We start from the raw sequence: 22,775 nt of genomic DNA on the forward strand, positions 1-22,775 counted from the left end.
AAACTCAGGCTTAAGAAACTTAGCAGGTCTGGCAGAGTTAATGTTACAAATCTGGTGCACCTCCTCTTCAGAACCTCGTAAATTTGGCTGCTTTTCTTTAAGGAGATTCCAAGGAGGACAGCTTTTGGGATATTGGAAAGGTAGCCCTGAAGAAATCAATCAACGATGCACACTGCTCACAGTTGCAGGCTTGTAGCTGACAGAAATAGAGAAGGCTGAATCAGGAGGACCCCCAAGCTCACTGGAGTCTCCTTCAGAAACATGTTGAAGCTGATGAATCAGAGGGAGTACATAAACCTCCAGATAAACCATTGATCACATACCCCTGTGTGACTGAGTCTGCAGAATGTGCATTGGCTTGATCAGCCGTCTCAGAACCCAGCGGTCTAGAGAGGAAGCGAGTCACCCTCAATCCTGAGGGACTGCTTAAGGAGAAGTTTCCTCTGCCTCACCAAGACTTTTATCAAAAATTGGAATACTGACCAATGTTTGCTCCATGGGCACGTAGATCTTACGGCAAAATGGATCAAAGGGTATGGAGAGAAAGCAGGAATAAGGGGCTGTGTTGGATGATTAGCGCATGGTCACATTGAATGGCAGAGCAGGCTCAAAGGGCTGAATGGCCTACTCCTGCTCCTATTTTCTATGTTTCTACGTATAATATTCATGACAGGGTAAACATTGGAATAACCAGAACGAGATCCTGTGCAATTCCACTCTTCACTATCCTACGTTTTCCATGAACCATCTAAACTTTCTCCATCCAAAGAGCTGCAGATGCTTGAAATCCCATATCAGTATTCAAGCTCACCCGAGCGTTTAATTTTCTGTTGGTTGGTTACATTCCTAGTGTATGTCCCTAAATAAGCCATTGGTATAATGCCATGCAATGTACATGTTCCTTTTCCCCAAATAAAGCTGCATTTGAAAAACTGGCACATTTCTAACCAACCGGGAGCTCTGTTTCCCCAGGTCTGAAGAGTCTATATCTGGAAGATATTTCCATGGAAACCTTTAGCTGTGAGCTTTCTACATTCATTACCAGCAAGAACAGAAGGAGAACAAATAATCTTACAAATACTTCTCAAGTACCATGATTTATTAAACAGAAAGAAATGTTAAGCAACAATTTATTTAAAAATTGATAAAATAATTGCAGTTGTTGAATGCCAGGAGAAGATCTCAAGACTTTCCTCAGGAGATAAGTACCAGCATCATGAAATTATAATGCATGGCTTTTTAAAAAAAAAATCCCATTATTGTCCACAAAGGCAGTACCAATTGACAGTCATGTTTCCACGCGTAAGGAACAATATACGGCCACTTTGAAGTGATAGACTTTTCTTCAGCTATCATCCTGCCAGAGGGAGAGTGGATAAAACAGCTTAGTAGCCCTTTATCGTGTGTAACAGTTTCTATGGTAATCATTAGTTAAATTTGCAGATAATTAAACAAGATGAAACAAGGAGATTCCAAGAGCTTTTCGTTTTGTTTTGCAAATGCAGTGTTGTTGATGTGACAAATAAAAAAGCCATTAATTTTCAATCGCACGATGTGGGTTACATATTTATTGTCCATCCATACAACTCCATGTCATTTCAGAGGACAGTGAAGTGTCAATTCATTGCTGTGTCTCTGCAATATGTAGTTCACCTTAGAATCATAGAAGCCCTACAGTGTGGAAACAGGCCCTTCGGCCCAACATGTCCACACCGGCCCTCCGAAGAGTAACCCACACAGACCCATTCCCCTACCCTACATTTACCCCTGACTAATGCACCTAACATACACATCCTTGAACATTATGGGCAATTTAGCACAGTCAACTAATCCTAACCTGCACAAGTTTGGAATGTGGGAGGTAACTCATGCAGACACGGGGAGAATGCGCAAACTCCACACACCTCATGTCTGCATGAGTTTCCTCCCACATTCCAAACTTGTGTAGGTTCAGCATTGGCTGTGGACTGGGTAAAGACAGCAGACTTCCCTCTTTAAACAGAACCAGATGAGCTTTTACAACAAGTCAACAGTTTTGTGATCAACATGTCTGAGAATAGTATCCACCCTACTGTCCCCAAATTCAAGACATATTTAATTAATTGAATTTAAATTCCCCAATTACTGTAGTTGCATTTTATCTCATTTATTCTTGATCAGTATAGGAGTTGGGAGGTCATGTTGCAGTTTTACAGGACATTGGTTAGGACATTTTTGGAATATTGTGTGCAATTCTGGTCTCTTTCCTATCGGAAGGATGTTGTGAAACTTGAAAGGGTTCAGAGAAGATTTACAAGAATGTTGCCAGGGTTGGAGGGTTTGAGCTATAGAGAGAGGCTGAATAGGCTGGGGCTGTTTTCCCTGGAGCATCGGAGGCTGGGGGGGGGGGGTGACCTTATAGAGGTTTATAAAATCATGAGGGGCATGGATAGGATAAATAGACAAAGTCTTTTCCCTGGGATGGGAGAGTCTAGAACTGGAGGGCATCGTTTTAGGGTGAGGGAGGAAAGATTTAAAAGGGACCTAAGAGTCAACTTTTTCAATTACAGCATTTAAAAAGCATCTGGATGGGTATATGAATAAGATTGGCTTGGAGGGATATGGGCCAAACGTTGGCAAATGGGACTAGATTAGGTTAGAATATCTAATTTGGATGAGTTGGACTGAAGGATCTGTTTCTGTGCTGTACATCTCTGCGGCCATATTAATGTTGACTTTTAAATTACCAGCACAGTAATATAACCACTATGTTACCACACCCCTAGCAATAGGGTTGGGGAAACCTAAAAGAGTATGAAAATCTGTATTAGAAATCACATTCTGCTCATTACCAACGTCTGTATGAAGATCTGATGCAATGTGCTGAAAGACCAGAGTTTGACAGGGTGGATGCTTAAAGGTTGTTTCCCCTTATGGGAGAGACTAGGATCAAATGGCATCTTGTCAGGTTTAAGGGTCACTCATTGGAGGCAGAGATAAGGAGGATCTTTTTATCTCAGAAGGTCGTCCATCTGTGAGATTCTTTACCACAGAGGGCTGTCGAGGCTGGGTCATTAAGTGTATTCAAGGCTGAGATAGAGAGATTTTTTTTAATCAGTAAGGGAATCCAGGGGTATGGGGAAAAGGTGGGAAAGTGGTTCTGTGGATTATCAGATCAGCCATGATCTCACTGAATTGAGGAGTAAAGTCATTGGGCTAAATGGTCTACTTCTGCTCCTGGTCTTAAATATTAAGTTGCAGCTGTTTGTCAGATATGCAGCTAAAATCAACCAGGAGGGTGATGTCAGAGCTGATGAAATCCACTCCAAAAGTGATTCCCTACCCCGTCCCATACGGCCATTGACCATATTCCCTTGTGCTCCTGTAAACAAGCACCACTCACTTTCACACCTACAAAAACTCATGAAGAAAGCAGACAAAATCACTCCCGTAATTGTGTAAAGCATGAATCTAACATTAATGCAGCTGCTATCAACCCAGCACCCAGATGACCACCTCCCTGGGATGAAGCAACATTAAAAATACACTCATCATTGACTCAAACGCAATGGTCCCTGGCTTCAACCTCCCTCAATGAGGTTGGACTGCGGTGAACTGTATCAGCACAGGACCTGGTCAATGTGGTCGCTTGCTATATAAACGCATGATGGGAGACTGACACAAAGTGTGATTGAGACCAGGAATGCTAGACTGTGGAATACAACACATCCTCCGGTTCAGTCAGATCCTCGTTTCTCTACCCCTGTACCTCAGGAGGTCACCAAACCACCAAGAAAAACAATGGTATGGCACAGAAGGAGGCCATTCAACTCACTGTGCCTATACTGACTCTCTGAATGACCGTCATTTCTCACTGCCATTCTCCCATAACCCTGGATATTGTTCCTATTTAAATACATTGGTCAATGTCCTTGATTGAACATACCCCCACCCCCCTTCTCTTTCAGCCTGTGCATTTTAAACCTGAACACTTACTTTAAGAGAAAAGTTGTTTTTTCACATTATATTCACATCTTTTGCAAATTACCTTGTATCTCTGCCAATTCATTCTTGATTCTTTTATGAGCAGGAACAGTTTTTGCCCATTCACTACGGCCAAACCTCTCATGAATTTGAAAATGAGGTCTCCTCTTAGCCTTCTTTCTAAGGTGAACAGTCCCAACCTCTTTAATTCATGTCCAGATCTGAAGTTTCTCATCCATGGAACCATTCTTGTACACTTCTTCCTCACTCTCTCCATTGCATTCTTAAAGTGTGGTGCACAATATTCCAGCTGAGGTCAAACAATGGACTTTAAATAAGTTCATCATAACCTTCTTGCTCCTGTATTCTAATCCCCATGATGTGGAGGAGTCGCTGTTGGACTGGGGTATACAAAGTTAAAAATCACATAACACCAGGTTGTAGTCCAACTGGTTTTTTTTAGATTCCCTATAATGTGGAAACAGGCCCTTCAGCCCAACCAGTCCACACCAACCCTCCCAAGAGCAACCCACCCAGACCCATTTCCCTCTGACTAATACTATTGTCAATTTAGCATGTCCAATCCAACCTAACCTGCACATCTTTGGACTGTGGGAGGAAACCGGAGCACCCGGAGGAAACCCACACAGACACGGGGAGAACATGCAAACTCCACACAGACAGTCACCTGAGGCTGGAATTGAACCTGGGACCCTGGTGCTGAGAGGCAGCAGTACTAACCACTGAGCCACCATGCCACCCCCTTATTTGGAAGCACTACTTTCGGAGTGCTGGTCCTTCATCAGGTGGTTGTGGAGGTTAAACCTGTCCACCTGACACCTCTTTCTACTGAGCTTCACTCCCGACCAATCTGCCCACTCCATCAACTTCTCAAATTCTCTTTATAGTTTTACACTGTCCGCCTCACAACTGTACAATGCTTCCAAGATTTGGAAAAATGGATCACTAAACTGGACATGCCACACTAAGCTTTTGCAGTCAGGTGACAATAATGGTTGTGTGTTGTTGGGTATCAGTGCTCCAGAATACAAAGCAAACAGATGTGAGCAAATGGTCACCGTTGAACAAATGAGACCCCTTGGCCATTATCTCCCCATGAATTAAAAACAAGGAAGAGAAATTTGAACAATATATCTGATTATATTTGACATTTTAAGTTTATGGATGCATTCTGGAGAAGCAGAACTGAACTAATAAAGGCCTCTTTTCGGAATGGATAATTCCCCATCAGTTTGAAGATGTTTTTTGCATTAGCTAAAGATTCTGTGATTCATAAATGAGCTCCTCAGAAGTTGATCTGTGCTTTCGTTGAACACAGTAATGCTCTGCAAGTATTAGGAGCTATTGCCTGAATTGCTTCATCAGGCAACAACTGTGTTAAAGCATTAAAATGTAACAAAGAGCTGTGGATGCTGAAGATCTGAAACAAAAACATATATTGCTGGCAAACTCCAGCAGGTCTGGCAACATTTGTGGAGAGAGAAACAGAGTTAATGCTTCGAGTCTAGCCAGCCTTCACAGCACAGTGGCTCAGTGGTTAATGCTGGTGCCTCACAGAGCCAGGGACCCAGTCTGATCCCACCATTAGGAGACTGTGTGGAGTTTGCACATTCTCCCTGTGTCTGTATGGGTTTCTGCCAGGTGCTCTGGTCTCCTCAAGAGATGTGCAGGTTTGGGTGGATTGGCTGTGCTAAATTGCCCATTGTGTTCAGGGATGTGCAGGTTAAGTGGGTTAGCCACAGGAAATGCAGGCTTACAGGAATATGTTAGGAGTGTGGGTCTGGGTGGGATGCTGTTCAGAGGGTCAGTGTGGACTCAATGGGCTGAATGGCCTGCCTCCATACTGTAGGGATTCTATGATTCATGCTGAAGAAGTCATACCAGACTCAAAATGTCAACTCGGCTTTCTCTCCACTGATGCTGCCAGACCTGCTGAATTTCTCCAGCAATTTCGATTATGTTAAATCATTGCTGCTTCTGAAAAAAATCATGAGCTATCTGGAGTCATTTTCTTCATTTACTATTCACCAATTTCATTGTGACTAATGGTTGGAACTCATCAAATGCATCACGATGAGCACAGAAACCTTCTAGTAAAGGAGACTGTAGAGGGAAGGACCACAAGCTCAAGCTATTGTTATACAATCTCCATAGAAAGAAAAGAAAATTCAAACTTCCAGTTAACAGCTGAAAGGACATGTCAACATTCCACTTTGTTAAATTTTAATTGTATCAAACATCTAAAACCACTATTGATTATTGTTCATGTCAACAACTTACACTTTAACTCATGGCAATGGACACCTTTTGGCCACGTTATAACAGTTTGAACTCTAGACAATGACAGTTCTTATTGCAAAATGACCACAGTCATCCCAACTTCCGTTTTACTTCCCCAACTGGGTAACTTCTGATTCAAGAATTATGTTTCACTGACAGGGGTTATAACTGTAAATTCCTTCTCAAAGTTAGGTGAAACCTCAAGGCTCTTTTAACAACTCATAAATTTGGTCTTCAATCTGAATGTGCATTTCCACATCAGTTCTACACGGCAAAGAAACAAAGTCAGCATTTCCTTTGCTTCCAGTCAGGCCTGGCTGCTTTTGTCCTTTGATTTCTCTCTTTTTAACTGGCTACAACCCACACAAGTCCCACCCAAGTGCAGAACCTCTCAGTCTGACCTATCCCTGGATTTATCAGGAAGTCTATCAACTGATCTCAAAATGGTTTCCTTTACCATTGTTTCCATGGCACTGGGAAATACGTTAGCTCTGTGGTTAAGTAAAAATATTAATCAGTGATCTTTGATCCGCTTTGTTTGTCAGCAGAGACTAAAGTGGCTGGTTTAGAACTTCTACTCCTTTCTGAGAGACTTAGAAACCATTTATGACTAAAATTCCTAAGGAACTACTTAGGAGCTGTTGCAATTGTCTCCAAATATAAATAATTCACATCTCCCTGTTAATAAAACCATCTGAGTCTCTTCTGTGCTCTTAACAATTAAATAATCCAGGCTTACAATCGGGTAAATTGCAGCACAAATCTCACGACCACTTTTATCCACACTGCCCTATCCTGAAAGCAACAGTCTTAAAATATAGAAACCTTATAAAAGTACAATTATAGAACATAATTTTATATAACTCACAACTCTAAGAATGAGGGACAAGATTAAAGAAAGATAGTTGAACAAAGGTTGGATACTGCACATCCTACAGAGAGTTATGAGGCTGTAGAATTTGCTGCTAGGGTTAATGGAGGAGACAGCAGCCAAATCAATTCTCATCCATCTATCCGATTGAATATTTAAGGTTGAGCTGGTATTAGAATTGGGTGTGCGTGACTAGGGCTCTTGCTCACATGATGGGTAAATACCAGTTAGGGATGGATGAGCTGAATGTGCTACTTCTGTGCTGAAACATTCATGTCTTTCTGATGCATGGTTCAGTATTCAGTTTCTGCTCAGGTGGATTGCTCCAGAGTCAGTGACAGATTCCAAACTTCTCCCCTTGCATTACTGAACCATCTCTGCTTGAACTGTTTCTGGCAAGTAAACAGAACTGAAGAATCCGCTTAACATTTCACTGCAGCACGGGTTTTATCTGATCAAAGGCAATAGAGAAATAACCGCATCCATGTAAATGAGAGGCTGTTTAAATTGTTTTTAGGATGTGGACTTTCCTCAGTGTCAGTCAGCTTTCAGAATAAATGTCAGTGCCACATTTAATACCCTCTGACATTGGCCCATTAGCACCGGTGCTGAGACATTTTTGGGAAATGGTATTGTTAAAAGGTCAGAAGTCATCAACATGAGATCAACCCGATGACTGGCTCCTGGGCAGGTGGACAGGAACAATAAAGAGGCAGAAATTTACAAACTGCAAATAAAATTAAGAGTCTCTCTCTCTCTCTTCCTCTCTCTCTCCCACCCTCTCTCCCTCTCTCTCTCTCTCTACAGTGAAATAATCAAAACCTGTGAATACAGTTGGCTGTTATCCCACACCAGTTGCTATAAATTGTTGCCTCTAACCAGCAACTGACAGACTATACAATGAGTGTAGGAAAGACTGAAAGGAGCCAGAAATAAGAAGATCAGACATTAGAAGGATTTGATAGAAGTAAAAGGGACAACTCATTGAATCATGTGGATTGGTTCTCTTGAACTGTATTTCCCAGCACCTTTCTCTCCATACATAGCACCCATGTTTGGTCATTTGTCTACATTTGTATACAGGAGTTTAAGGGGATATTTGGCAAAGCAGTGGCTCAGTGGTTAGCACTGCTGCCTCACAACACCAGGGACCCAGGTTCAATTCCACCCTCGGGTGAATGTCTGTGTGGAGTTTGCACATTCTCCCTGTGTCTGTGTGGGTTTCCTCTGGGTGCCCTGGATTCCTCCCACTGTCCAAAGATGTGCAACTTAGATGGATTGGCCATGGGAAATTGTCCCATAGTGGCCAGGGATGTGCGGACTAGTCATGGAAATTGCAGGGTTACAGGGATGGGGTGGGTCTGGGTGGGATGCTTTTCAGAGGGGCTGTGTGGACTTGATGGGCTGAATGGCCTGCTTCCATACTGTAGGGATTCTGTGATATTCAAGTTTCAGCCAGTAGAGTTACATGTTGAAAATGTGGATTTTTTTTGCCTGTAGCAAGAATTGATTCCTTCATAACAAATAATAGCTTATCATGATGTGTAGAAATCGGGAGGTAAATTGATGACTCTGGGTAACTTGATTAAATCTTTAATTTTTGTGATGACCCTGGGAGCAATAAGGCTTGAGTGTCAATACATTTTGGAGACAGTGAGGTCTGCAGATGCTGGAGATCAGAATCGAGAGTGTGTTGCTGGAAAAGCACAGCAGGTCAGGCAGCACCTGAGGAGCAGGAGTATCAGTGTTTAGGGCATAAGCCACCAATCAGAACAGGTAAAAACATTTTTTCAATATAAACCTGATACGTAAGAATCCAAGTTACCCAAAATATGTACATTCACAAATACGAATAAATATCTTCAAAGTGTTCCACAAAACCGAGATTGTGTTGGCAAAACTGACTAACTCTTGCATTGAAAACACATAATTATACAATCTTGAATTTAACTCCAATGGACCTTAACGTTGGCACTAATGACATGCAGTTTTCTGGAATTTGTTCAATTCCAACTACGTTCATAGCAAGATCACAGGTCTATAGAACATTCTTTTTTGACAACAAACAAATCTGTAGCATGCTGTAATTCTGAAGTGTAGTGGAGGTGGTTCACAGAATAGTTGGCAGAATGAATACTTGTTTCTACAATGATAGTCAAGGCTAGAATATTGCACTCCACTTATCCTCAGGTAATCTCATGCAAAATCAATCCTTAACCTTTGGCCCCAGAATTTGTAGATATTCATGCAGCAGATCTTTAACTCAAGTCCAAAAGTCCTTCAATTTTCCATACCTTTGCAGAATCACAGGATTGTTACAGCACAGCAGGAGGCTATTCAGATGTTTGTGTCTGCACTGGCTTTCCAAATAAGCATCAGGACTTACAGCCATTTTCCTACCTTTTCCCCTAACCCTTGCACATGATTTTCATTTAAATAATCATCTAATGCATGAAGTGAACCTGCCTCCAGCACATTTCCCAGGCAGTGCATTCCAGACACCATCGTGTGAAAAAGCTTTTTCTCACATCATGTTTACTTCATTGGAAAATCACTTCAACTCTTTATCCTTTTAAGAGCATGAATGGCTTATCTATTCTATTCACCACTTTGCAACTTTTAAACCTTCCATCAGATCTCTTCTTACCTTGTTCTCTCCAAGGAGAACAGACAAATCCTTTCCAAATCTATCCTCATCACTGAAGTTTCTCATGCCTGGAACCATTCTTGTAAATCGCTTCTGCACTCTGTGTTGATACCCTTCCTATAGGTATTCACAATACTCCAGCTGAGGTTTAACAAATTTCTTATACATATGCAACATCACCTTCTTGCACTTGTGCTCTCATCCCCTATCAATAAAGCTGAGAATATTGTACTGCTTTACTAACTGCTCTCTCCGTCTGTCCTGCCACCTTCAATGATCTGTGCACATATACACCTAGGTCCCTCTGTTCCTATACCCCCTTTTTGGAATTGTACCCCTTGTTTTATATTGTCCCCCCTATGCTCTTTGTACAAAAGTATCACCTCACACTTCTCAGCATTGAACATTATCTGCCACCTCGCCATCCACTCCACTAACTTGTCTATGTCCTCTTGAGGTTCTATACTGTCCTCCCCATAGACTGTAATGTTTCCCAGTTTTGTATCATCCACAAACATTGAAATTGCCCTTTGCATCCAAATACCAGGAAATACAAGTGTACTAATTCTTGTTAAATTCTTCTGCACTTTCTCCAATGCAGCCCTGGGGAACTCCACCACAAACCTTCCCCAAGTCCGAAAAATATCCATTGGCCATTACTCTCTGTTTCCTAACCCTCAGACAACATGCTGCTACCGTCCCTTTGATTCCATGAACTGTAACTTTTCTTACAAGCCTATTGTATGGCACTGTACTGAATGCCTTCTGGAAGTCCACGTACACATCAACAGCATTACCCTTCGATGACCCCTTCTATAACCTCTTCAAAAATCTCCAGCAAATTAGCCAAACACTGCGTCCCTTTTAAAAATCCATTTTGACTCTTCTCAATACCTTGTGCTAGTTCTGGGCGCCAGGTTGGTGCAGATATTTTAGTCAGCCTTCTGTGCAATTATTCTTTTCTCCTTTAATGATCAGAAACATGAGTCCTTTTCCTGGGACCGCTTTCCTGCTGAGATCAGCACCATGGCCAGCGACCGGTGTCAACATTCTATTTGGTAATTCCAAAGACTCGGCACAGATTTCAAATCATCAAAAGTATTACCCAACTCCTTACAAAGCCCCTAAATCCCAACTTTTATTCGTCAGATTACAACACAGTTGTCTGCGACAGAGTATTTGTGCAACATATATCATATTTTATCCACCCACAGCCAGTAGTTGTAAAGGATTCAGAACCACATAGGGATCTGCAGTTTGCTCAACAGTACACCGTCATGAGGAACTTTTCTTAAAACCTATCATTGATAAAAATAGATTATCTTTTGCTTTTGGGAATTTACAGGGTAGATGTAGAAAGGTTATTTGTATTTGGGGGAGATTCTAGCACCATAAGGGATAATTTCAGAATCAAGGATCACCCCATTTAAGACAGAGAGGAAAAGGAATTTCTTAACTCAGAAGGCAATGAAGTGTAATTTATTACCATAGAATGGCTCTTGAGTTTGGGTCATTAAGAATATTTAAGATGTGGAAGTGCCAGTGTTGAATTGAGGTGGACAGGATCAGATGTCGCACGACACCAGGTTATAGTCCAACAGGTTTATTTGAAATCACAAGCTTTCAGAGCTCTGCTCCTTCATCATATTCAAAGAATATTCAAATAAGGGATATATAGATTTTTAACCAGTAGTGGTTCAAAAAGGTTTATGCAGAAAAGACAGGAAAGTGGAGAGGAGAATTATCAGATCAGACCTTACTGAATAGTGGAGAAGACTGAATGGACTAATTCTGCTCCTGCATTTTCTGGTCTTAAAGGAAGATTCTCTATTCTTTTATTCTTTACCAGATGTGGGTATCACAGGCAAGGTTAATTTGTTGACCTTTGAACTGTGTGGCTTGCTTGGCCATATCAGAGGCAGTTATGAATCAACCTCATTTCTGTGGGGGTATCTGGAATCACATATATGATAATCGTGAGTGAGCTGCTGGAAAAACACAGCAGGTCAGGCAGCATCCAAGGAGCAGGAGAGTCAACGTTTCAGGCATGAGCCCTTCATCAGGAATCATATAACACATATATGATAGACTGAGTAAGGACGACTGATTTTCCTTTTCTAAAGGACATTAGTAAACCAAATGGTTTTTAAAACCATGATTTCATCGTCACCATTACTAAGATTAATCTCAGACACATTAATTGAATTTAAGCTCCATTAGCTTTCTTGGTGGGTGTCTGAACTCATGACCTTGGATCATTAACCTGGGCCTCTGGGTTTCCGGTCCACTACATCACCACCTTTCCACTTGGCAGAGGAACAAACAGTAACAACAGAAGTGAGTTGGGATCTTGGCACACTTCTACATTACTCAACTATAGATCTGTTCATGCAATGAGCTTCCATTCTCAGTTGTGGGTTGCCTCAGGATGAACACAGTCGAGAGTGTGGTGCTGGAAAAGCACAGCAGGTCAGGCAGCATCCAAGGAGCAGGAGAATAGATGTTTCAAGTATTGGCCCTTCAAAAGGAATGAGGTTTGTGGGCCGGGGTGGGGTACTAAGAGATAAATGGAAGTGGGGTGGGGTTGGGGAGGAAGGTAGCTGGGAATGTGATGAAGGCAAATGAAGGTGGGGGTGAGGTGATAGGTCAGAGAGGAAAGTGGAGCAGATGGGTGAGAAGGAAGGAAGATGGACAGGTCAAGAGGGCGGTGTTAAGTTGGAGGCTTGGGACTGGGATAAGGTGGAGGGTGGGGAAATGAGGAAACTGGTGATATCTACATTGATCTCATTTGGTTGAAAGGGTCCCATGGCGGAAGATGAGGTGTTCTTCCTCCAGGTGTTGGGTGATAAGGGTTAGATGATGGAGGAGGCCCAGGACCTGCATATCCTTGGTGGAGTGGAAGGGGCAGTTGAAGTGTTCAGCCCCAGGGCGGTGGGGTTGGTGGACGCGGGTATCCCAGAGACATTCTCTGAAATGATCCGCAAGTTGGCGTCCTGTCTCCCCGATGTAGAGGAGACCACATTGGGTACAACGGACACAGTAGATCCAAGACATCAGCAGCTCAGGCGGGCACCAGGGGATGGCAGAGCATAAAACAATTACTCACTCAGCTGGTTTCTTGGCAGAGAATGATGAGGAGAGAAAACACAAGGGAAAGAGCGATCGACCCTCACAACAGACCAGTCCAGCCTGGTCTGGCCAACATGTGACTTCAGAACAACAACAATGTGACTGACTCTTAACTGCCTTCTGGGTAATTAGAGATAGGTAATAAATACTGACCTAGACAACCACAGCCCATGAATGAATAAAGAAATTAAGTAAAACAAACTAAAACCAAAAAAATGAAAAGATGAGATACTTTTCAACTGTTTTTTTTCTCAATGGAGTTTGCATTTATCAAGTTTAGATCAGCACAGTGAATCTTTTACAAAAATAATTATATAAAAGATACACAAAGAAGGAGCGATTATTTATATATGGAGCTTGTGGGAAGGCCTACACATGGATAGATCTGGAAAGAGTTTGTTTTAAATCTAGAGATTGAAAGCTAAATCTTGGATTATTTGAGGGGGAGTCGATTTTTTGTTTATTCAGTTAAGTGTTTGTATCCCTTTGAATATTTATATGTTTCTTCTATTTTTCACATACTTAACATTAAATTTGTGGGAAAGGAAAGGCTTTTTTTATATATAGGAGAGCTTCTTTTTAGGCTTAATGTCACTAAGGGCATACAAGAGACACTGAGTGTAATGGTTAGTAGATTTAGAGAAGTAATTACACATTAGGATCAGTCAGATAGATGGGTGACTGTCAGGAAAGGTAAGAAAATAGTTCAGAAGTGTCTTGCGGCTATTCCTCTCTCAAATAGATATTCCATTTTGGGTACTGTTGAAGAGAATAGTCTCTCAGAGGAAAATACCAGGGTAGCATAGTGGCTCAGTGGTTAGCACTGCTGCCTCACAGTGCCAGGGACCCGGGTTCAATTCCCGCCTCAGGCAACTGTCTGTGTGGAGTTTGCACGTTCTCCCCCTGTCTGCGTGGGTTTCCTCTGGGTGTTCTGGTTTCCTCCCACAGTCAAAAGGTGTGCAGGTTAGGTGAATTGGCCATGCTAAATTGCCTATAGTGCCATGGGGGAATGGGTTGCTCTTCGGAGGGTCGGGGTGGACTTGTTGGGCCGAAGGGCCTGTTTCCACACTGTAGTGTCGTGTAGTGAATCTAATGAAGTAGCAGTCAGATCTTGGGCACTAAGAAGGAATCTTACATTAAACAGGATTTGTCAAGATTTAAAAGAATAATTGTTATGGAGATTCTCCTGTCGGGGCACAGACAAGAGATACTGTGGCAGTGAGCATGAAGCTAGGATAGTATGTAGCTTTCTTGGTGCCAGGGTTAAGGACATCACAAAACATTTGAAGTTATTTGTCAAAGGGAAAGTGAGAAATCGGAAATTATTGTCCATATTGGTAGGAACGACATGGAGAAAGGGTTAAAGTTTTGCAGAGTGAACATAAAAGATTAGGTAGGAGGTTGGTGCGTGTATGGAATGAACTGCCAGAGGAAGTGGTAGAGGCACATGAACATTTAAAAGGCATCTGGATGGATATATAAGTTAGAAGGATTTAGAGTTATATGGGCCAAATGCTGGCAAATGGGACTAGATTAATTTAGGATATCTGGTTGGCATGGACAGGTTGGACTGAAGTGATTCTGGATTAGTGGTGCTGGAAAAGCACAGCAGTTCAGGCAGCATCTGAGGAGCAGTAAAATCGACGTTTCGGGCAAAAGCCCTTCATCAGGCCTGTAGGGTGGAGAGATAAATGAGAAGGCAGAGGAAATTACCTGGGAGTTGCAGTGGGAGAGGGACTCCCTGAGATTCTTGTTGAGAGAGGAGGAAAACTTCTTCAAGGCAGGCACCCTCGCAAGGGGATTCGCAGTAGGGTTAAAATCCACTAGGTAAAAACAATGACTGCAGATGCTGGAAACCAGATTCTGGATTAGTGGTGCTGGAAAAGCACAGCAGTTCAGGCAGCAGTAAAATCGATGTTTCGGGCAAAAGCCCTTAATCAGGAATACAGGCAGAGTGCCTGTATTTATCTCTCCACCCTTCAGGCACTCTGCCTCTATTCCTGATGAAGGGCTTTTGCCCGAAACATCGATTTTCCTGCTCCTCAGATGCTGCCTGAACTGCTGTGCTTTTCCAGCACCACTCTACTCCAGAATCTGGTTTCCAGCATCTGCAGTCATTGTTTTTACCTAGTTGGACTGAAGGGTCTGTTTCCTATGACTGACAACTGGGAGGCCTTCAAAAGTGTAATACCGAGACTTCGGAGCATTATGTTCATATTAGAGTGAAAGGCAATATATATACATTTGGAGCACAAGAGGAACTAGAGAAAGTAGGACCCCTTCAAGATTTAAGAGGGTCTTTGAACCCCAGGAGATGGGAGAGATATTAAATAAATAGTTTGCATCAGTTTTTACTGTTTGAAAGAAATGGAAGCGAGAGAACTCAGGGAAATAAATATTAATGTTTTGAAAGCAGTTCACATTGCAGAGGAGGAAGTGCTAGAGGTCTTAGAAAACACAACCATAAAGATAAATCTTCAGGACTCAATCAAGTGTATTCCAGGACACTGTGTGAAGTTCAGGAGGAAATTGCAGGGCCCGTAGCAGAAATATTTGTATCGTCTATAAACAAGAAGTGGAGGGTTGTTAATGTTGTACCATTTTTTTAAGAAGAGGTGTAAACAGAAACCTAGAAACTATATACCTGCCTGACATTAGTGGTGAGCAAGTTGTTGGAGGTGATTCAGAACGATAGGACTTACATGCATTTGGAGAGAAAAGGAATGATTAGGGATAATTAGCATGGTTTTGTGCAAGGGAATTTGTGTCTCATAAACTTGATTGTGATTTTCAGCCAAAAAGATTGATGAGGCGAGAGCAGTAGATATTGTTTACGTGGACTTTAGTAAAGCCTTTTACAAGTTACCACATAGTAGACTAATCAGTAAAGTTAGATCACATGAGATTCAGAGACAGCTTGCCAACTGGATATTAAATTGGCTTTTTGGTAGGAGACAGAGGGTAGAGGGTTGTTTTTCAGACTGGAGGCCTGTGACCACCGCTGTACCACAACGATGTGTACTGGGTCCACTGCTATTTGTCATTTATATAAACGATTTGGATGAAAATATGGGAGGTATGGTTAGTAAGTTTGTAGATGATACCAAATTGGTGGTATAGTGGGCAGTGAGGAAGGTTATCTAAGATTACAAAGAGATGGGAGAGATATTAAATAAATATTTTGCCCATTTTGATCAATGGTCAATGGGCTGAGGAGTGACAGATTTGGATAAATGCAAGGTATTGCGTTTGGTAAAACAACGAAGGACAGGATTTATACAATTAATGTAGGGCCCAGGGTAGTGTTATTGAATAGAGAGATGTAGGGGTTCAGGTACATAATTCTTTGAAATTTGTACCACAGGTAGACAGTGTGGTTAAGATGGTGATTAGCACACTTGCCTTCATTGCTCAGACTTTTGAATACAAGAGTTGAATCTCATGTTGAGGTTGTACAGGACATTGGTGAGATCTCTTCTGGAGTACTGTGTCTCATTCTGGTCACCTTGTTACAGGAAGAATACTATAAAACTGAGAGGGTTCAGAAAAGATTTACCAGCATGTTGCTGGAAATGGAGGATTTGAGATATAAAATCAGGCTGGAAAGACTGGATTTTATTCACTGGAGAGTAGGAGATTGTGGGGTGACCTTATTGAGGGTTATAAAATCATCAAGCATAGAGATAAGGTGAATGACAAGGGGCTTTTTACCCCTAGAGTAGGGAGTTCAAATCTAGGGGGCGTATTTTTAAGGTGAGAGGAGGAAGACTTAAAAATGATATGAAGGTCAATATTTCTACACAGAGAGTGGTTCATGTGTGGAATGAACTGCCAGAGAAAGTGGTGGATGTGGGTACAGTTCCAAGTTCTAAAAGACATTTGGATAGAAACATGAATAGGAAAGATTTGGAGGGATAAGGGCCAAGAGCAGGCAGGTGGGAGGGGTTTAGTTTGGAAACATGGTCAGCAAGGACTGGTTGAAACTAAAGGTCAGTTTCCATGCTGTATGACTTTCTAAAATGAAATGGAAAATTGCTTTATGTTGCACAAAGAGGATGCTCAACTCAGAACATTAGTTTACAATGTATATTAGACAAATCTGAATTTTAAAATGAGATAAAAGGCCAAAGCTCAAAATATGCAACAAAGCTGGTGCAATGTCAGAAATTGTGGCGTTCCAAAGAGTCTTGGGAGATGGGGCCAGCTACACAAACCATGAAACCTGCAAGGGCAGGCACAGAAAGGGCTTGTCTAATGGGAAGTGTTGCATCTGAAATACAAGGAAGTAGAAGTCACACTTTAGATAAACAAAAACCCATTTAGCCCACACCTGAGCAGTTGTGGGCACGGCATTTTCTAAAGTTTATAAGGAGTGATTGGATCAAGGTTTTCAAGCTTATTAAGAGGAAAGAGGGAGGGTAGATAGAGAGACGCTATTTCTGCTGGTGGGGGAGACTCAGACCCTGGAGCAGCTGCGAAAAATCAGAGCCAGAGTGACACTAGGAAACATTCCCACACATAGAATGGTACATGCTTAGAACTCTCATCTGCGAATGACGGGTGGCATTAGAAGAATTCCACACTTAAAGTCTTGGATTGTTTGCCAATGGCATGAAAAGGTCATTGATCAACCATAATCTCATTGATTTTTGGAACAGGCTTCCCCTATACCTGAAAAAGCTGTCTATGTCATTACTTTTCTGGGGAATGGTATTTTCGATAGCATTCTATTAACAAGGGGAAGAAGAACGATGATCAACTGCTGGTTGTGTCATAAAATTGATTGAAAAGAATACCTCCCTATTGGTATTTTGACCTCTTTCCTTCCTTGAATAAATTGGTATTTTGAACAGCATCATTGCTACAGCACCCATAAACAAGGAGCTCTGCAGTAACTCCAGTACAAGGTGTAAAAGCAGATTTTTCAATGTCAACCTGTTATGACCATACCTCCAGCCATTGTCCGTGTGACTGCATTTTAAGGATGACACAGGGATCCGGTTTGGAGAGTGCATCTCGGTCCGATATGCCTTTGCACGATACTCGCAGTTCCACCTTCGTCAGGCAGGGGCTGGAAAACAGCCCCAGCGTGTTTGCGGCTGACTCATAGATGTTGCTCATCTTCTTCATAGTACGCTGCCCTGCGGAAAGATCAAGGAGATGATTTCTCATTCTTCCCGTTTCAAATGGGAGCTGTATGACTTTGGCAGAAAACATTAATTAATAAACAACAACAGAAACAGAAATTGCTGGAAAAACTCAGCAAGTCTGGCAACATCCATGCAGAGAAAGCAAAGTTAGCATTTCTGTCCAGTGATCCTTTTTAACTAATTAAATGCTTGTTTTAAACGTAAATACCATTCCACATAGGAACAAAGGAAAGGTTATAACGATAACCATGACAACAATTTGCATTTTCCTGTAAATAGTATCTTTGATATAGGAAAACACTCCCAGAATACTTCACAGCAGAGGTTTTTGACACCAGAAAGTGATATTAGGACAGTTGACCAAAATCTAAAGTCTAGCATAGGGGAGAGGATAGGGAAGAAGTAATGTTCATGCCACACAAATGAACATCTCCAAAAAGAGACATCTACCCACCACCCCTTGATATTCAATGGCATTAGCATCACTGAATCCTCCTCTATCAACATCCCGAGGTTACCGTTGACAAGAAACTAAACAAGACTCACCGTGTAACTATAGTGGCTACAACAACAGGTCCAAAGCTAGGAATTGCATTTCCTGATTCCTCAAAGGTTGCCCACCATCCACAAGACACACGTCAACAGTGCAATGGAATACTCTCCACTTGCCTGGATGAATGAAGCTCCAACAGCATTCAATAAACTTTACCTATCCAGGACAAAGCAGCCCGCTTATTTGACCCTACATCTACAAACATCTACCAACGCTCAGTGTGTACCATCTACAAGATGCAGTGCAGAGGTTCACCAAAGATCTTTGGTCAGTATCTTCCAAACTCACAAACATTTCCATCGAGAAGGACAAAGGCAGCAGATGCAATGAAACGCCATCAGCTGCATGATCCCCTCTAAGCCATTTTGGAAGTATATTGGCGTTCCTTCTGGGTCACTGGGTCAAAATTCTGGAATTCCCTCCCTGAGGACATCGTGGGTCAACCCACATCACATGGACTGCAGCGGTTCAAGGAAGCAGTTCACCCGACCTTCTCAAGGGCAAAAGGAATGGGCAATAAATGCTGGCCCAGCCAGTGATGCCCACGTCCCACAAGAGAATAAAAAGACAAAGAGGTGGAGAGGTTTGGGGATGGAATTCGAGAAATTAGCGCAAAGGCAGCTCCCACTAAAGGTGGAGTGATTAAAATTGAGAAGGCTGAAGGGGCAGCAGTTGGAGCAGAGCAGAGAGGATTGTGGGGGTCCTGGAGATTACAGAGACAGGGTGGGGTGAGGCCAGGAAGGGATTTGAAAACAAGGGTAGGAATATTAAACATCGAGGCTTTACTTAAGCTAGAATCAATGCTGGCAAGGGAACGTGGGTGTGTGTAGGGAGGAAGGTGTCATGGCCAAATTGAATGGTGCTGCTTAGGATTCAGACAGCTTTGTGGAGGTGATCAAGCTGAGACCTCCAGCCTTTGCCCACTCAACTTAAAATTTATCAAACAAAATAAAAATAACAAAACCCCATTAAATCTATGACAGTTTGCCCTGGCCTTTGCCAGCTTTTAAGATTACCAGATGAGCAATCCTCCATTCAGTACTGCAGCCTGAGCTAATTTATGTTGGTTGAAACTTTATTGCTGGAACAGCACAGCAGGTCAGGCAGCATCCAGGGAACAGGAGATTCGACGTTTCGGGCACAGGCCCTTCTTCAGGAATTCCTGAAGAAGGGCCTGTGCCCGAAACGTCGAATCTCCTGTTCCCTGGATGCTGCCTGACCTGCTGTGCTGTTCCAGCAATAAAGTTTCAACTTTGATCTCCAGCATCTGCAGACCTCACTTTCTCCTCCTAATTTATGTTGGACACACCTGCCTGCGCTTGACCCATATCCCTCTAAATCTTTCCTATTCATGTACTTATCCTAGTGTCTTTTAAATGTTGTAACTACATGTATCCACCACTTCCACTAGCTGTTCAATCCACACACGAACCACTCTCTGTGTAAAAAAATTGCCCTGCTTGTCCTTTTAATAACTTTCTCCTCTCACTGTAAAAATATGTCTCCCAGTCTTGAGATCCCCCAGTCCAGAGAAAAGACTTTTGTTATTGTCCCTCATGATTTTATAAACCTCTGTAAGGTCACCCCTCAACCTCCTATGCTCCAGTGGACAACATCCCAGGCTATCCAGCCTCTCCTCACAACTCAAACCTTCCACTTCTCGTGACAACCTGGTAAATCTTTTCTGAACCCTCTCCAGAACTATACACAGTACCAGACAATCCTCACCAATACCCTGTCCGGATGGTTGACTCTTGAGTTCTCACTGCCAGTGCTAGATTAGATTAGATTACTTACAGTGTGGAAACAGGCCCTTCGGCCCAACAAGTCCACACCGACCCGCCGAAGCGTATACCACCCAGACCCATACTCCTACATTTACCCCTTCACCTAACACTATGGACAATTTAGCATGGTCAATTCACCTAACCTGCACATTTTTGGATTGTGGGAGGAAACCGGAGCACCCGGAGGAAACCCACGCAGACACGGGGAGACGTGCAAACTCCACACAGAGAGTCACCTGAGGCGGGAATTGAACCCGGGTCTCTGGCGCTGTGAGGCAGCAGTGCTAACCACTGTGCCACCGTGCCGCTATAAAACACACCACCACATCTTCATTATACAGCACTCAGTTCGATTACTCTGTTGTACATCACCTTGATAAGGCTTGATTATAGCCCTCTTTATGCTCTACATCCTAATTAAATGTTTTTCAGTTTAACACTCCCTCAGTGATGCTCAGTTCACTGTACGACTGGTGAATGATGCCAACAGCAAGGGTTCAATTCCCATGCCAGGGAGCTTGCCATGAAGGACTCTCCTTCTCAATCTCTCCCCACACTGCCTGAGGTGTGCTGGACCTCAGGTTAAACTACTAAAGTCTCTCATGAGAGAGGGGGACTATAGCAATTTTATTACTTACTCCTAAAGCCTGATTGCTGATTGGACATATGTACTCAAGCCCAACCAGAGCAGCTGGAGATAATAAATTCAACCAAATGAATCTGGAATAAAATGTTGGTGCCAGTAATTATGACTGGGAAGCGACTAGATTGAATCTGCTTCACAAAAGCCTCTTTGGGAATGAAATTTGTTGGCCTTCCCAACAGTAAGGCTATTAACTCAACTCCGAAACAGCTTGTGAATCCATTGTCAACACCACCCATTCTCAAGGTCAATTCATGATTATTGTCCTTGCCACTGATGTCCAGATCCCAAGACTGAGTAACAAAGTGGTCTAGGCTCTGTCCCTTTACACATAATGTTCAATAGTTCAGTGCTTGATCCTCCGTCTGTTGACAGATCACAATAACATTTGTTAAGACTGGACGTGGAGACCAAGTAAGACTGTATAATTTGAAACAAACGGCATTTAAAAGCATCCAATCAAAATCCTGTGCGCATAGCACCTGGTGTATCATCTCTGCATATCTCCTAGATGCAAAATGTAAAAGTACATCCATATTATTTAATAATGGAACATCCCCTTCCAATGCACAGAACCACTTTGGAAATCCAGAAGGAATTATCATTGTTGATAAGTCAGCAAAAGGATTTCCTCATAGTGAGGTTAGTCCCCGCAAGAACATTCACATAATAGAACATTATTCACGAATGACTGAAAGCTTCATAAAGCCAAACAATGTATTGTTTTTAAAAATTGTTCATGGGATCTGAGCATCGCTGAATTGGTCTAATGACCCAGACAGCAGCTATGTGTTAACTTAATTGCTGTGGGTCAAAACAGATAAGGTTGGCAGATTTCTTTCTCTAGGACATTAGTGAACCCAATGAGTTTTTACATTAACAGTGGTTACATAGTCACTGTTAGGCCTGGCTTTTATTGAAATCAAATTTCATTACCTGCCATGGTACAATTCAAACCCATACTCCCAGAACATTAGCCTGGGGTTCTGGGTTAATAGTGTAATTACATTACCACTCCAACAGCATTTATCCAACATGTTACACTTATGATAGTCTCGAAAAACTCGTCATCCTAAACTTCTTTGGGAAGTAGATAGTAATCCAGGGTCTTTCTGGGGATGGACTGATTTGTACTAATTGTTATTTCCCCATTTCTTACAACACAGCAGTGACTACACTTTTTGCAAAGTACTTAATTAGCTTCAGGATGTTCTGAGGACATGAAAATGTGCTGACCAACAGAGATTCAAACTCAACAGCTTCCCAAATATTCAATACATGGAAGAGGTTCTGGAAATTTCTGTCATGGTGGCTGGATTCACATCCTAGAACCTCTCTCCCTAACAACACACTCAGTGTAGCTACAACCCAAGGCCTGAAGCAGCTCAAGAAAGGAGATCTCCACAATGTCCTCAAGGGCAATTAGTGATAGGCAATAAATACTGGACTATGTATCACATCCACACATCCCATGATTAAATTTAAAAGTAAACTAACTAATATAGCTGATGGCTCAGAATTATGAATCCTAATATGAAGGGTGATTCTTAATAAGTACTGAGAGAAGGAACGGTCATAATTTCAAAATAATGACGAATATTCATTGTACAAAGGATCGCTACAAACCTTCTGAATTCATACACAAGGTGAGTAATTCGCTTCCTGACTCCCCACCACTGACTACAGACAAGTCAGGAGTGTAATGGAATACCCCACACTTGCCTCAGAAGA

At 42.2% G+C, this 22,775-nt stretch overlaps 1 protein-coding gene across 2 annotated transcripts in view; it reads right to left on the bottom strand.

Annotated features, from left to right (window-relative positions):
• The window catches only part of cpne4b (copine IVb), a 383,963-nt gene that overhangs the window by 319,337 nt on the left and 41,851 nt on the right, over window positions 1-22,775 (bottom strand). Inside the window, exon 1 of one of the 2 annotated variants that reach the window (XM_087978484.1) lies at window positions 17,862-18,050. In XM_087978484.1, the coding sequence (XP_087834610.1) occupies window positions 17,862-18,041 (180 nt within the window). In that variant the 5' untranslated portion in view covers window positions 18,042-18,050. Of the gene's footprint in view, window positions 1-17,861; window positions 18,053-22,775 lie in introns of those variants that run through there. The other variant, XM_043719590.2, reaches the window with a different exon arrangement.

This window comes from Chiloscyllium plagiosum, unplaced genomic scaffold (assembly GCF_037043375.1).
Source record: "Chiloscyllium plagiosum isolate Xiang-an unplaced genomic scaffold, Cpla_swu_hap1 HiC_scaffold_34, whole genome shotgun sequence".
In the NCBI taxonomy this organism is placed as follows: domain Eukaryota; kingdom Metazoa; phylum Chordata; class Chondrichthyes; order Orectolobiformes; family Hemiscylliidae; genus Chiloscyllium; species Chiloscyllium plagiosum.